We start from the raw sequence: 16427 nt of genomic DNA, 5'->3' as shown, positions 1-16427 counted from the left end.
AATTTCACCTCTGACAATTGATATATACAAGGTTAGGACTGTATTTAGACTGAATTTAAAGAGACTCAAAGACGTCATTGATATAGGTCTCGGCATAGATCTTGGGTCCTTGAAACTTATACTGTATATATCATATATAGATTCTCAAACGCTGATTATCTAAAACATTTCCTCTCTTCCAACAGTAAATCTAGAATTTGACGTTATGGCCCTGGCAGTGCCCTTGACCCCAGGTTAGCGCTCAAGAGAAGGACATTCAAAGGTCACATGGAATCTATAAGACAATAGGATTTCAGAGGGATACCTAGTAGTATAGAGGCTATATAGAAACAACTACTCTGTCTTTCCTAGATCGTTCTCCTCTTTTCCACTTCCCGGAGCATTACGGGCATTGAGTTTCCCTCTCTATCGTAGACAGATCGACCGATTACCCTAAACCCCAGCTTCTCGTAGAGCGGCAGACCTGGTGTACTAGAAACCAGTCCCGCGGGGACTCCTTCCTCCTCAGAGCGGTCGATACCCCATTGTGCGAGACGTCGTCCAACGCCAGCTCCCTGGCACTTGGAAGAAACACCCAACCAAGTTAAGCCCCATCGTTCCTTAGGGTAGAGCTTCTCAGCTACTCCAGCTCCCGCGAGCAAGTCGTTAAGAGCTTCTGTGTTCACAAGGTTTGGGTCCGGTCTGCTGATGTAGGTTTCATACAAATGCTCCCATGTGGTCTTGATTCTCATAAGCTCTGTCAGGGAGTTCATTAGTACTTGTCTCAAGCATCAAATCTCAACAACTGCTTACGCTTGTCCCAAGTATCTCCTTGCCAGCTTTGCGCAAGATAGCTCGTTCCGTAACGAACCCATACTGCGAATCCCACAAACTCGCTTCTCTCACCGCCATCATCCCGGCGAGCAGCGAGTATAACAGCTCCTTTCTTCCCATATTCCTCGCGCAGATTGGAAGACCAAGTCTTCTGGAAGACTTCAGGATTCTGTTTGCGAGTTGGTAAAATGAGTGAATAAAGAAGGTCGTCGGCAAAAGAATCGCAGGCAAGATCGATGAGCTCGTAGACTTCTTCAAGGGAGCCGATGCGAACGATCTTGATAGATGGCTTGGAAGACTCCATCTTGCGCAAATGATAAACACGTTGATGGAGGTGAACAAAATTGCGCGTATGGAAAGACAGAATAGGCGTATATCGCCTTTGTAAAGTCTGAGAAATCAGTCAGTCACTTACTCCGATTGATGTGTTGATGAAATACCGTGAATCACTTACCGTCCGATGTTCCTCAACTCTCAGCAGGTTGAGGCGATTATGAAGATCCCGACTGGTGATGAAACGAAAAGCGCGACGCATAAGCTCAACAGTAAGGTACAGAGATTAGTGAAGCCCCTCAACTTAAATAAATGCGTGAGTGAGCTGAGAACCCTGATCCTGGTCAAAAATGGTGTCGTTAAGCTTTCGGGCCCTGGCAACTTTCCCCAAACAAGCCTGGTAATGGGATTTACGGGCCCCCGTATGACCTCTCTGAGTGGCTGCGTCGTAAAGATCTACAGCTCGCCGGCGAGATAGAGAATGATCACTATTGCCGTGTATTTGGCCGTCTCTACTCGACGTTTGATTTTTCGGTCTGTCCGCTTGACGAACGCCTTGGTCCTGCTGCGAATGGACATTATGGAAATGATGATTGAAAAAGGTGGTAGTTTAGTGGGATTGTACTTGAGGAAAAGGATACTCGAACAAGATGGAAAGTGAGGAATGTGGACACCTAAGAGAGTGATAGTTGAAGAAGATGGAACTTCAGGAAGATAGAGAATGGAATTATGGGTAGTTAGAAACCGTGGGCAGTGATTCACAAAGAAAATAAAAGAAAATTAGACAGCCGGGCAACTAGTCGAGCGTTCTTTGTGACACAAGGGGAGAGCACTGCTCGGCTGGAGCCTGACAACCTACTAATGGAAACCCATCAGTTTGCCAGCCGGCAGATCTTTTCTTAAGTAATATATGATTGTTATACTGGAATTGTTAACTATGTACAGCAAGCTAAGAGTGCTCTTTACTTTCTAATACGATGCTCATAGGGACTGATTCAACCTGTGCTGGTTTCTTTCGAAGATACGAACTTACGTCTTTCTTTGTTCTACATCTTGTTGATGTCACAACCCAATGCACCATCAACAAAGATCCAACAACAAGAGCAAGATTTTCTTCAGTAGGCTGAGTACCAATTACAAGATGTGCAGACACATACTATTTTGGAAGAAGATTCATTAATGATGTTATTGTACAGGACTCGAGAATTCCAACGAAAACACTTATCAGAGCTCGCTCTCGCGCTACAACACATCCCTCCAAATGTTCTCATCCGCCCGCCCAGTTACTACCTCTACCATCTAGATGACCTGATGCCAGATCCGTCTCTTTAATTCAGTCCTGAGACGAAGAAGTTGTAGCCCGAAAGGTTGAAGTTCAGCCCAACCAAGAAGTGCAGCCAGAGCTGGTCCAACCATTCAAGACACCCCGATTCTCATCTAGGAGATACAACATTGAACAACGACACGAAGCATACTTTCCGCGTCAAACGCAACGACGACAGAAGCTTCGGTAGGGACGATGTCTCATCTATCGTACCTCGATACGTCAGGATGCCGAGATAGTATCACGAAAGAAGCTGGTTTGAGTCTTTTACCGGAACAAAACAAGAGCAAAGTTAAGTGCACTTCTGAATAGCTTTCAAAACTAGAATCTAGCTTCTGTCATAGATTTGCTCGATATCGAATTTATCTTTGAGACAACGCGGTGCCCTGTTCAATGAGATCAATTCTTCTGTCTACACGACTACTACTGATTCATTGGGCCTTTTCACGATAGAGGCGTTTTTGAAACAACTCTTGTCTCTTTGTCGAGTTTACGCGCAAGTAGTCCGCCGAGATGAGCTTTGATACCGTATCCGCAAGCTGGCCAAGACATACTCAGTCACTACTACTGTTTACTAACCTGTCTTACAGACTACTTAAGTACCGAACCGGATTCAAGTCCATTCTACGCTATGAGTGTTGGCGCATTGGTCACTGTTACGATAACCCAGGCCGCCTAAGTTTTGACCGGATGAAGAGCCATTCTATCGCAAAATCCTCAGCACAGTCTTCCTTCAACAAGATCAAGGCTGTTTCTTCCCGTCCGAAACTCGATCACTACCAAGCCAGTGGTTCAGCAGCTTGGGCTTGCTTCTGCGTTTCAATCAAACGGAATCAGTATACGGGTTTTACAGACGGGCGGCCAGGTTAAACAGTCTTTAGACAGGGATAGATCTCAGTATCTCGGAAAGTTCCCTAGCTTCGCCTCTGCGTATTTTCTTAGTTAGGATATATTTCCGAGTAACATCGACGCCGGTTGCACTCACACAAGGGTCAATGCGGCAACACAAAAAGGGCCTTAATGCTTGTGAAATCTGAGTGGTTTGTGTGATCAACTTTTGGTCCATTTCTTTGTGAGATGCCAAGCAGTACAATTTGTCAAACTCAGCATCGAAGGTCGTAATAGCTTCCTGGACATAAAACACTCGATGCCATAGACGGCCGTCCTTTAGACTGCCTTCTTCGGGAAGGTGAGAGCAAAGGAAGGTAGAGCGGGCAGTTCCAAGGATGTCTTGATAAGTTATCGGAGAAATGACGATCTACGTCACATCGATAGTTGATGGTTGTTGAGTGTTGGACGCCCCCACTTTCGATCGCGATAACTACTGCCATTTACTATCAGCGATAGTCAAAACAGCCAATGAGCGTTTCGAACACCACCACGGTGCTACTTGCACCTTCTCGATCATGAAAACTTCCGAACAAGCACGTGGATCACTACCGACAACAAGATTCGATGATGACAATTCTTGTTTCTCCCACTGGTCACTGAGACCGTCACATCTCTACCTTTCTTGTTACCGCCCATGCCAGGGCCCAGTTGCACAAGGGTGCACGACCGGGGAACACCAACGGTGATGCAATAGACCGCATGGAACGTGTCTGACCTTGGTACGTTTGTTGGCTGTTGAGAATTTTCTCTATGGGAGTTTGCATGCTAACCGGCGCGGGGCATAGATGGTTATCGTTCAGCTTTAAAAGCGAGTCGAGACGAGACGGATACTTAAACGGTTTCAACATCTTCTCATCAGCGGTTTCAGCATACTCAATATGAAGACTGCAGCAGTACTTTACGCATGTGGCCTTCTGGCTACAGCTGTAACAGCTGAGTTTGATGGCAACTTGAACTATGCCAGTCCGTCTCGTCGTCATGCTCGACTTGGTATCGATGTTCCTCTGGTCAAGCGCCGTTCCATGAAGCGCGGCAATACTCCCTACGAAGCATCTCAGCTTAACTTCACCCACGGCGTCGCTTCTGGAGATCCCTGGCCCGAGAGCGTCATCCTATGGACCCGCGTTGCTCCGTCTCTTAAGTCCGACCCAAGCAACAAGACCGTGGATGGCACCGCTGGACTCTACAGCCACGAGACTGAAAAATACATCAAGGCCGACTCCCATCCCATTTGTGTGGACTGGGAGGTCAAGCCTTCTGATGGCGAGAAAGTGGTGTCCAGTGGCCGAGCCTATACAACATCTGATATCGATTATACTATTAAGGTAAGGTCCCTCAACATTGATCAGTTGAGCGTTACTGACAATCTCCCAGGTTGAAGCTGAAGGCTTGAAACCTCTAACGGAATACAGCTATCAATTTTCTATATGTGATTCCGAGAGAAAAAGCCCTGTCGGCCGTACCAAGACTGCTCCCACAGCAGATGATGACGTTTCCGAGTTGAGCTTTGCGGTTTTTTCTTGCAGTAACTATCGTGAGTAGCACTTTTCGCCTGAGTAGAAATTTATTTGAAATTCGCTGACCAGCCAAGCCAACGGTTACTTCAATGCTTATGGAAATGCGGCTAGAAAGGATGAACATGACTATGTCATTCACTTGGGAGATTATATCTACGAATATGGGGCTGATGGCGACAGAGCTAGTCAGCCCTCGGATGAAATCTTTACACTACACGACTACCGAACGCGCCACGGACAGGTACGATTCATTGAGACTGAAACTCATCAACATCGATCTCTAACGCACAGTATAGTACCGCACCGATCCAGATCTTCAGCTTTTGTCTAAAGACTTCGCTTGGATCCCAACTTGGGACGACCACGGTACGTTATGGAGCCTGACGAGAGAATCAATCTAATTTGATTACAGAGTTTGCCAACAACGGATACCGAGACGGGTTCTCCGGTCTTAACAATACTGAGGACTCTTTTAATAAAAAGGGAAAAGTCTCTGTCGATTCCCGAAAGGTCAACGCTGTACGAGCTTATTTCGAGTGGATGCCCATTCGGTATGTTTTATAAAGTCACAACTTGAAAAGCGAATGGATTTGCTAACGATCCAACTAGCCAGACTGACATGGACGATGGTCTCCGAGTATGGAGGTCTTTCAAGATGGGAAAGCTTCTTGATCTCATCATCCTCGATACAAGAAACTACGACCGCAGTATCACCTCACTTGACTGGAATGATGGATATATTGACATGATCAGAGATGATCCTAGCCGAACTCTCATGGGAAGTCGTCAAGAGAACTGGTTCTACAAATCTCTGAGCGAGTCCAAAGACCGAGGTGCTGCTTGGCGAATCATTGGCAACCAAATTATCTTCTCTAGAATAACCGAGAATTATGGTTCCGGTGAGATATTGTCAGGAGATAATTGGAGTGTGGGTTCCGAAACAGACCGTCTGCTATTGCTTCATAACTAACTTATCAGGGCTATGTCGCCAACCGAAACAGGACTCTCGAGCATCTGTACAGCAATGACATTAGCAACAACGTCTTTCTCGCGGGAGACAGCCATCAGAACTGGGTAAGTCTCCTGATGGTATTGATTACAGTCCGCTGATCTGTTCCAGGTGTCCGACCTCGTTTGGTTAGGAACCAAAGACTACGATAACAAAACAGGCGCTGGAAGCATTGGTGTTGAATTTGCTGGAACTGCTGTCAGCTCTAATGGCATCGATGGCCCTATCGAACCCGCAGCTGGAGATGCCGCTCGATCTAGAATTGAAAAGAACCCCGAGTTGCAGTGGCAAGAGGGATACTACCGTGGATACTTCATTCTGGATGTCAACGCGGAGCAGGTTTCGTCTCGATTCTATGGTGAGTTTTAAACCTGGTACATTCACTTCACTGGCTTACCAATACCTCTAGGCTCCCCTTCTGTGGCCACGCGCAACTCCTTTGATATCCCCTTGGCGAACTTTACTGTCGTCTCTGGCGAAAACCATTTGAAGCGGCCTGTTGCCGGCGGTCGTGCCGAGTCCGGAGCACTTCGCTACGGAGAGATTGTCCACACGAATATCACACTCGACACGGAGACTGGCGTATGGAATGTTACCGGCTTGGACAAAATGTATGTTGAGCATAAGTAATAGGGTATTCATTACAAGATCAGCTTTGGGAAACAGATATCTGGAGAATAAAAGTCATAAGACTTTTGGAAAGACAATCTTTAGAAATCGTGCTCTAAAAACACGCCTGTTATTAATATGGCCAATTTTAAGCCTGGTGAACCAATTTCTGTTTTAAATGTGTGTATAACCAAGAATGGGATGACAAGCATTTTGGGGTAATGAGGATATAAACCAAATGGTCATGATGTTAATCAGCGTTCCCAACCAATATTCAACCCTCGTACTCCTCAGGCTCGCCCTCCTCGTATTCCTCAGCCTCATCGTCGATGTCGGCGTCTTGGTATTGCTGGTACTCGGAAACCAAGTCGTGCAAGTTGGACTGGGCCTCGGTGAATTCCATCTCGTCCATACCCTCGCTTGTGTACCAATGCAAGAAAGCCTTGCGTCGGAACATGGCTGAGAACTGGTCGTCGACACGCTTGAAGATCTCCTGAACGGCGGTAGAGTTACCGACGAAGGTGGCGGACATGTCGAGGCCTCGGGGAGGCACGGAACAGACGGAAGTTTGAACGTTGTTGGGGATCCAGTCGACAAAGTACTCGGAGTTCTTGGTTTGCACCTTGAGCATCTGGTCCTCGATCTCCTTGGTGGAGAGCTTTCCGCGGCTGAAATCTCGTCAGTATTTCACTTTTTGAAATTCGTTAGTTTTGAAACTTACAAGATAGCGGAACAAGCAAGGTATCGGCCGTTTCGGAAATCGGCGGCGGCCATGATGTTCTTGTTGTCGAAGATCTGCTGAGCCAGGCTGGGCACAGTAAGATGTTGGAAGGTCTTCATGTTGCGACCAGTGAGAGGAGCAAATCCAACCATGAAGAAGTGAAGTCGGGGGAAAGGAATCATGTTAACAGCCAACTTGCGCAGATCGGAGTTGAGCTGACCGGGGAATCGGAAACATGTTGTCACACCGGCCATGACGGTAGAAATCAGATAGTTGAGATCGGCGTAAGAGGGGTCGGCGATCTTAAGGGTCCTCTCGTAGATATCGTACAGAGCCTCGTTGTCGATACAGAAGGTTTCGTCGGAGTTCTCAACGAGTTGGTTCAGAGACAAAGTGGCGTTGTAAGGTTCGACAACGGTATCGGAAACCTTGGGCGAGGGCATAACGGAAAAGGTGGCCATCATGCGATCGGGGAATTCCTCGCGAATCTTGGACAGAAGAAGCGTACCCATACCGGAACCGGTACCACCGCCCAGGGAGTGAGTGAGCTGGAAGCCCTGAAGATGGTCACAGTTCTCGACCTCACGACGGACAACGTCGATAGCCTCCTCAACGAGCTCGGCACCCTCAGTGTAATGACCCTTGGCCCAGTTGTTTCCGGCACTGGCCTCACCGGCGACAAAGTTGTCGGGGCGGAACAGTTGGCCCATGGGGCCGGCGCGGATAGCATCCTGGGGACCGGACTCAAGATCCACAAGAACAGCACGGGGGACGTACTTGTCGTTGCCACCCTGGATACGTTAGTAAACAAACTCATAAGAGTTTGTGGTTAGCTTACCTCAGCGAAGTAGACGTTGATGCGCTCTCGCTGCTGGTCTGTGGTGCCGTGGTAGCTTTATCAAAAAGTTAGATGAGATGAAGGTGAGGCATAAAGTCGGTGACGTTGTTGACTTACGCGCCGCTACCATCAATGCCATGCTCCTTGGAGACGGTGTTCCTGAAAACACGTTAGTGAAAGCTCAATTGAACGTTGAAAAGCTAATTCAAGCTTTAAAACACCTACCAGAAGCTGGAACCGACTTGGTTGCCCTGCAGAAATCATCAACTCAACACATTTCCCTCAAAACAGTTTTTTGGTGGGTAAGCCTTACACATTGGCCGACCTGGACGTGGACCTGGAAAAACAGAGTTAGCTCGGGAGTCAATGGCACGGAATCGAGAATCTTACAATCTCACGCATCTTGATTAACTGGGTGGTGTCTGGAAGGGAGGAGGGGGGTATCTCAAGATTGGTCTTGGTCTGGTCGTGAGGGTGAGGTCGGAGGCAGAAAAGTCAAGGTCTCCTTTATTTAAGGTAGACACGCAAAAAATGGTGCCTAAAATTAAAATGATTGAGAATTCCGATGCCTGGGGAAGGAGGGGAGGGGGGAAGAAAAAAAGAAGGCGGTAGGGGAATGGACGACTATTAGTGGTCTGATTATGTTGATTTAATTGGGGCAGGTTTGTTTTTTTGAGGGGACCTCCTTCTCCTTAGCTAGACTGTCGGATAGATGAATATTTTGGCAATTTCATTTCCCTTTGACTGCTGTACCGCAGGTTGCTATGGGCTCCTGGGTCTTACAGCGGGCAAGAGATTAGTCTAGAGCGAGGCAGGGGGTGATGAACAGCTCGTGTTTAATTGTCTGCCAATCGATTATGTGGATATCAACTTTTTTGATGGGGTAGCTACAGCTATGGTTGCTAGCTATAGGTGGGCGTTTGTTTGTTTTGTAGGCTACCAAATAACTGAAACTTGTTGTTTTTCGAGTGTGACATACTTTTCGTGCTCTGTACGGATACTCTATGCCGTCCTGTTGACTCCATGCTTGCTTGTTGTTGCAATTCAATATGTTATCTCGCTTCTCCTTTTTGTGGCAAATTAGGTGACTTGTGTGACTTTGCACTTGGCCCATGTCAAATCCTCTTTTCCCTGAGATCTGTTGGCGCCAAGGTACCAATTGGGTGAGGTGAGGTGGCTTCATCGACAGCGCTAACGACGTCCCCTGTCAGAGCGTTGTCTTTGACCTCCAATCTTCAACATTAACAAATTCTAGACGAGCATCACCAGCTCTTGAAGTCTCTGTTCCTCAATTTCCAAAATCTAAAATGCAAGTTTCTAGACATTCATCGCACTATCAAATGACCGCCATCGCACCTGATGACTCAGCAAGAAAATATCAAAAGTCTTCCCCTCACCGCTATATCGGAATGTCTTGGACAAGCGTCATGATCACCAGAAGCTCAGACTACGGGATAAGACCTTATCGCTCACGATAGCTTCCCGTTTAATCTTGCTCTAGTCAAACAGCGGTCTGATATATGCGATTAGCCATAACCTAACTCACAGCCTCGTAAGTCAATTGGAGGACAAAGGTTGATGCGCCCTACCAAGGCGAAGCAACAATCAAGTATTCGATAGATACTTCTTCTTTCTGATTTCACATGCAATGTCGAACAATTGACCATGGAATCATGCCGACTGGTGGGAAACATGACAGTTGACAGGTGAGACCTGCGTGCAGCTAAAGTATCATCGCCTCTTCCTGGATCGGTGTAGGGTAAGACCATCTTCGCATGGCTACCTCAACCACACCATAGGACTTGACACTATATCCAGTTCAACACCTTTCCAGATGGTGTATTACTTTCGTGATACTCCTCTGTGATATACTAGACCGTTTTTAATACGGATAGGCTTGGATCCCCTCAGCAACGTGCAGAATATTCAAATCAACAAGTCTTACTATGACGCACAAACCGAGAGCTGTATCTTGAAGCAGAATTGGGAGACGTAGGCGAATCTTCATGACCATGCTGTGGAATTAGTCAAAAAGACATTGGCACTCTACAAACGACATGCGTCCTGCCCTCATCAGGGATTCAACTGTCCGGGCATAAATATTCGACTTGGGCACGAAACGAGCAAAAACGCGTGCAGACGATCATTCGATATTATGTTAGGTTGCTATAGTTATTTGCTAAAGTAGTGGAAAGGCTGTCTTAAAATATATACACAAACTCGCTAGATGGAACAAAAGTGTTTCTCAAAATCTAAGATCCTCCTCAAACATGTCCAAATCTCCTTAGACTTCCTCATCGCCACCCGCAAGGGCAGTCATGTTCGTGTTTCCAGGAACAATGATCTGCTTCTCCTTAGGCAAAGAGTCCAAGAACTCATCCGAGACATGCAAGTGGTCCTTGACAACCTGCTTAGGAGTCAAAGCCAGCCACTGAGCCACAGAGATATCCGAGAACTTGGGTGCCTGAAGAACCTCGAGGAAAATCAGATCAACATCACCAGTGTTCTCGACATAATGACTGTTAGCGGCGGGAATGTAGCCTACACCCCCGGCAGTGAAGTCAAAGGTACGAGCGGACTCGGGGGCCTTGAAGACGGTGACTCGGCCACTGCCTTGGAGGAAGTAACTCCATTCGTCGGAGGTGGTGTGCCAGTGGATTTCACGGACGGCGCCGGGCTGGACGACGACGAGAGCGGCGGAGAAGTCCTTGGCGATGGGGAAGGTGGTAGGATCGAGGATCTTGACGGAACCGCCGGGGACGGTGTGTGGCTTCTGCTGAGACCAGTGGTAGGTGTATGAGTCGTTGCCAGACAGGACACCAGCAGGGCCCGTCATATTCTGCTTCTCGATATCCTTGGGCGCAGGCGTTCCGTTGAAGATCTAAACTCATTAGCTAAAGTCTACGAGATTCGAGTAGGGGAATAAACTCACGTAAAGCTGGTCCTTGGGGATCTTGTCAAAGGCAGAAGTGTCTGTCTTGAAGTTCTTGGCCAGAACTGAAACAGGGTTTCGAAGGAAGGTCTCGGAAACCAAGAAAGTCTCATCCTCAGAGAATTCACCATCGTTGAAAACCAGCAGGAACTCAACACCCTGATCAAGGGCTTGAAGACTGTGGGGAACACCAGGAGGGAAGAACCAAACATCGCCGGCGCAAACATCGTCGATGAAGCTCTTGCCATCCTCGTTCATAGCAGCAACTCGAACGCAACCCTTGGTGATCAGAGACCACTCAGCTGAGGTGTGCCAGTGAAGCTCACGGTAAGCATTAGGAGCGAGACGCATGTCAACACCAGCCATGGCGGTGGCAGCGGGGAGAACATCAACGTTCTGCTGTCGTGCCCAACCGGCGCCCTTCTCACTTCCTAGACGGTTGTGAGAAAGACCGAGAGGCCACATGGCGTTGGGGACGTCGCCAGAGTCTGTGCCAGGAGGAGCATAGAGGTCGGGGTTAAGCTTCTCGTACTCATAGGTGCGAGGGCCAGGATCAGTGGCGCCTAGTCCGCCGCGCATGGGCTGGGGGACGTCAACATCATCAAAGTCGAGGTACAGACCGAGCTTGGCATCTGCATCTTGACCGTTGACAAACTTGGGGTTCTTGACGACGGCTGAGTCGGACTTATCGGGGTCTGGGAGAGGAGCGTTGCCACCTAGTAAGCTGGAGTCACCGTACAGTGAGCCGCTTGTTGAAGTGACAGTAGGAGTAGGAGGGTCGACTCCGCCTACAGGCCCTGTGTTTTCGCCATAGTTTCCCATTCTGTTTGTCCAAGTTAGTTTGTCTTCTGGTGACTGAGGAAGGATAACAACTCACTGGGGAGCAGGGAGGGCCAGAGCTCCAGAGATAGGAAGTGAGGCCAAGACGGCTCGGAACAAAGCGTTACGAAGAGTCATGATGGAGACTGGTTTGAAATCAAAGAGTAAACAAGAAGGGATTCCCAGCTGTTTCTAGATTCTCTGTGCTTGATGAGGGTAGTTGATGACACGGAAGAAAGAAGGAAATGGCATTCCAACAAGCTGCTTCTTATACATTTCGGAATACCGTCGACGATGTTGAACGGTTCAACGGCTCCAAGCTGATCCACAGGTTTCGGAACGTCGTTGGATATTTCGGTGCCGAATTCGCTACCGATTATGCACGAATCACCGATCCGGCCATTGTGATCGACCGGCAGATAGTCATGGTGCTGTGTGCCGCAAGCCGATGCTCAGCCTCATTGCCCTGGACGTTACAAAAGTTCGGCCAATTCTGTGTCACCCTAGAATGAATAAGCCTGTATTTCCAAGGTTCTCGGACTTCGGGTTGTCGTGATGAATACCAGGCTTTTTGTTAATGGTTGATGATTTATTGGTTTGATGCCATTCCGGGACCCATCAGCACGGCCCGGACAATCGCTTGGCGCTAGGAACCGACGGGACTACGGCACTTGACTTGCATTAGCCCAGTGATATCATGGTATTATTTGCTCTATGATAGACACTCGCTCGGACAAAATCTTACCTGTGGCTTCCTTATTAAGGTTTGTAATGCGCACGAGTCATGTATGCTACGTAGTAATTGCTTACGGTGATTGACGTAGTGGTGTCTTATTGCAAGCCACAAAACCCAGGATTTCTTCCATCTTACCCGGACCTACAGGAGCAGGTTATGCCAGGGCTTTATACAGCATGCTTAAAGCCTATGCCAAATAATGTACTTTGTAGTAAAACCTTGATTTGTACCTGGAAAGTTGAAGAGCATTAGCCAAAGTTTATTCCATCTCCATTACTTCCGATACGTCAACAAAACCACCACCGATACTAACCTCAAGTCAGTGTATCGCACAAAAGTCGTGAACTCGTCCAATCGAAGCTGATTTACTCCGTATTTGAGAGACTTTCGTTCTTATCTCCGATTGGCTCTTGGTTGTGCATCATGCATGGATTTCTAATACTTCTACCCATGTGCTTACTGTTCCTTACATTTTGACAAGCCCATGTCAGACCCCGACAGTCCCACTCGCTATGATCACTCAGAATAATATCGAGAATCCTATGTATTATTCCAGGCGGAGACAAGAAACGTAAGACAGTAAGACCGATTTCCATCCGACAGGGCACCAAGCCCGGCACCTCTGATCCGACAACACTCTCCGAGTAATGTCCTCAATTACATGATTATCTCATCAGGACAGGCTTAGGTAAACACTTTATAATTATTGTGTACCCTGACTGATACACATGGACCAGTCTACTTGAGGTTGTAGCAATATCTGGGGGAACACAACATATCAGTTCAGTCAAGCGTGCTCAGCTGTGCTGGAGTGGAATCCTACTGGAAGGTCTTAATCTCGGGTTTCGGGGAGTAAGCATTACTTATTGCTGTATCTACCTTGTCAAAACTCATCTTACTTACACGGGAGGCTTGAGCCATTATTTAGTGAGGGCTGCGAGCCATGCCTCCAACATCGGTCACCGGACTCTTGATTATAATTTCAACAACTGCTGCAGGGGTAGAGATACTTTGTGAGACCTTCTCGTTATGTAGCAGCATGAGATTAAGAGTCAGAAGCCATTAAATCTCAGATGTGTTCATCTCCCAGCTCTGAGAAAATTATGACTAGAGATACAGCGGTATCTGGAGATACGATATCTCAGGTACCTGGACTACTAAATATGAAAAGGCCGGTCGAACTGTACCTAGATATCTCATCTAGGGGCTTTCCATGATTCAAGTTTCTTACACGTCTCATAGTCGCTTCGGCGACACGGAACAATGGGCATATGGAAGCCTCTTGGCATCCTTCAACGAAACTTAGCTTATTGGAAAATTAACTTGAAGTTCGAACATCTTGGTTAGTCATCGTGTTGCTTACAAGTCCCTAGTCGAGAAGGTATATCCTAACTATATTGAGTTGTTTAGCCGTTTGGCAACTCGGTTAATCATTTCAGATCAACATATCTCTTGGCATAACTCAGACCTTTCGTCCGATGTACACGAGAGATCCACCCGTAACTAACAGTCAAATATGAGTGCTTTGATAAGTGCTTGGAATTGTTGAGGCTTATTTGTTGTTTCAATCTTGGTACTGGTATAATTCTGTATAGGCATTTCTTGACAACCGTCCACCCACATACATAACAACCACCCCAATGTGTCAGTCCAATTTCTTGCTCATAGTCAGCAACATAATTTAGGATTTTTCTGATAACTTAGCAGTGGTTTGCGAATGTCCGCAAACCTGAAGTCCATATCATCCGCTCGAACCTGGAATTGATGAGCTTAGAATGTGCCCAAGTGGTATCATGAGCCATATTATATACATATGAGTTGAGGGACTTCCATTGATACAAAACCTCTACAAACAGCGGTCAAGTTAATTCCGCGGTCTATGAACAGCCGGCTTTTATTCACGGCAATAGAGATAAAGAACACCATATGTTCTCTTCACCTGATACGTCAATTGGCTGGCTCTTCGGCGAACCAACCATTATCCAAGATAAAGATCTTGACATAAACAAGGGTTTATAGACCGACAGAGCGGGGTGAAGTTGACATCTCGTTAACTTAAGGATTTAACTAACCGACAACTATAAAGATTGTCTTGATAAAGATCCTAGTTAGGAAGGTAACTTCGATCTTGAGCGGGGGATAGGCGATGTGGAGACACTCGGAGAACACTTCTGATTCCTAGGGCCATATAATTGATAGACAACCAAGGAAATGCATGATATACTCGTATCTTGTCAAATTTGGCCGATCTAATTGATGTTGTAGAAGTGTAGATCTTGGCGGAACTGAAGATGTATAAGGAAAGCCAATTCTCTTGCGGGTGGCTTCTGAGTTGAGTCTATCACTCCAGCCAACGTCAAGAACAACCCTTCAATTGGTATAATAAAGTGTTCGGTATCGAGGAGCTTAATAATTCCGGTATCACTTTGACATCATGGTCTTCCTATCACAGGCCAAGGGCCTCGCGGCCGTTGTCTACGGCTTGACTCTACTCGCTGCCCCAGTATCATCATCACAAACTTCACTTAGCCCCCGCGCAAAGAAGAACGCAACAAGTCCCTACGCAGAAGCAGTCTCCAAATACGTTGATTCTCTGGACAAAGAGCTCTGGTCAATCAACAAGAACATTCACGACAACCCCGAACTCGGATACAAAGAGTTCAAGGCCCACAAACTTCTCACGTCGTACATGAAGAAGCAAAAAGGATGGAAAGTCACAGACACTGTCGGTGGAATTGACACTGCTTTCATGGCTGTGTTTGAAGGCTCAGGTGATGGTCCTGTTGTGAGCTTCAATGCCGAGTATGATGCTCTTGAGGGACTGGGCCATGCTTGTGGTCATAACTTGATCGCGACAGCGTCGCTGGGTGGTGCGTTGGCTGCTGCTGAGATTATGCGCGAGGAAAAGCTTGGAGGAAAGGTCATCCTTTTCGGTACACCGGCTGAAGAGTCGCTTGGTGGAAAGGTCAAGATGTTGGAGGCCGGCGTCTTCAAGGACGCCAAGATTGACATCTCTCTCATCTCCCACCCCAGCAATGGCCCGGATACTCCATACATGCTCGCGCAGTCGACTGATCGCTTTGATGTCGAGTACACAGGCCGCGAAGCTCACGCTGCAGCTGGACCATGGGACGGCATCAATGCCCAGGACGCTCTCCTCCTCGCCAACAGCGCCCTGTCCTACATGCGCCAACAAATGCGAACAACCGATCGCGTCCACGGTATCATCCATTCAGCTGGAAGCCGTATCAACGTCATCCCCGCGGACGCGTCAGGAAGTTACCAGCTCCGCTCCGCCAACGAAGAGCAACTTGAAGCACTCTCAGACAAGGTCTACAATTGCTTTAAAGCCGGAGCCATCGGCACAGGAGCAAAGATGAACTTCACAATGCGTCCATACGGCTACGCCAACATGAACAACAATGATGGTCTCGCTGCGTCTTACACGAGGTGGTTTGAGGAGCTGGGTGGTGATCTCCCCGACGCTGATGTCGACAAGATGAGAAGTCCCGGTGGCTCTACAGACCAGGGAAACATTAGCCAGGACTTCCCGACTATTTCTCCCATGTTCCAAATTACCTTCCAGAATGGTACTGTTCCCAAGGAAGGTCCCCATACTGCTCCTTTTGAGGTCGCTGCTGGAAGTAAGGCTGCGTTTGAGAAGTCGCTCATGGTTGCTAAGAGTCTTGCGGGTGTTGCGGTCGATATGTTGACGGTCGATGGGCTATTGGACGAGATTAAGGATGAGTTCAAGAAGTCCAAAAAGGCCTCCGATCGCCGAAGAAGATGAACGTTGTTGCTGTGTTAAGACACCGACTGAAATCATGAAGACAAATGCTGCTACAGTTGCACGACTGGGAAGTTATTAAGCTGTATAGTAACCAGTTTAGACATATATAACGAAATAAATATGTAGAATAAGCAATAAGTGCGGTATACCATTAA

General features: G+C 47.4%; 5 protein-coding genes across 5 annotated transcripts; 2 read left to right on the top strand and 3 right to left on the bottom strand.

Moving 5' to 3' along the window:
* Positions 1–347: 347 nt before the first annotated feature.
* On the bottom strand, positions 348–1117 carry FIESC28_09470 (uncharacterized protein; the record flags this gene model as incomplete). The annotated part of the gene is made up of 2 exons (XM_031163606.1): positions 348–736; positions 793–1117. 2 exons carry the CDS (start codon positions 1115–1117, stop codon positions 348–350), a joined length of 714 nt encoding a protein of 237 aa, XP_031012343.1.
* A 3062-nt stretch (positions 1118–4179) lies between these two features.
* On the top strand, positions 4180–6457 carry FIESC28_09469 (uncharacterized protein; the record flags this gene model as incomplete). Its single annotated transcript, XM_031163605.1, has 9 exons — positions 4180–4626; positions 4676–4835; positions 4893–5059; positions 5115–5184; positions 5231–5369; positions 5428–5746; positions 5797–5892; positions 5939–6185; positions 6237–6457. The coding sequence occupies 9 exons, from the start codon at positions 4180–4182 to the stop codon at positions 6455–6457; spliced, it is 1866 nt and encodes a 621-aa protein (XP_031012342.1).
* A 253-nt stretch (positions 6458–6710) lies between these two features.
* FIESC28_09468 (uncharacterized protein) lies at positions 6711–8397 on the bottom strand (the record flags this gene model as incomplete). The annotated part of the gene is made up of 7 exons (XM_031163604.1): positions 6711–7104; positions 7158–7948; positions 7996–8050; positions 8113–8154; positions 8221–8246; positions 8309–8332; positions 8386–8397. 7 exons carry the CDS (start codon positions 8395–8397, stop codon positions 6711–6713), a joined length of 1344 nt encoding a protein of 447 aa, XP_031012341.1.
* Positions 8398–10279: 1882 nt separating this feature from the next.
* On the bottom strand, positions 10280–11884 carry FIESC28_09467 (uncharacterized protein; the record flags this gene model as incomplete). Its single annotated transcript, XM_031163603.1, has 3 exons — positions 10280–10876; positions 10928–11750; positions 11805–11884. The coding sequence occupies 3 exons, from the start codon at positions 11882–11884 to the stop codon at positions 10280–10282; spliced, it is 1500 nt and encodes a 499-aa protein (XP_031012340.1).
* A 3032-nt stretch (positions 11885–14916) lies between these two features.
* FIESC28_09466 (uncharacterized protein) lies at positions 14917–16272 on the top strand (the record flags this gene model as incomplete). The annotated part of the gene is made up of 1 exon (XM_031163602.1): positions 14917–16272. One exon carries the CDS (start codon positions 14917–14919, stop codon positions 16270–16272), a length of 1356 nt encoding a protein of 451 aa, XP_031012339.1.
* Between the last annotated feature and the right edge of the window lie 155 nt (positions 16273–16427).

The sequence above is a fragment of the Fusarium coffeatum genome (assembly GCF_003316985.1).
Source record: "Fusarium coffeatum strain FIESC_28 chromosome Unknown BRIP53273_contig_242, whole genome shotgun sequence".
In the NCBI taxonomy this organism is placed as follows: Eukaryota; Fungi; Ascomycota; class Sordariomycetes; order Hypocreales; family Nectriaceae; genus Fusarium; species Fusarium coffeatum.
Note: the sequence above shows the minus strand (reverse complement) of the source record. Positions and strands in the feature narration are given on the sequence as shown.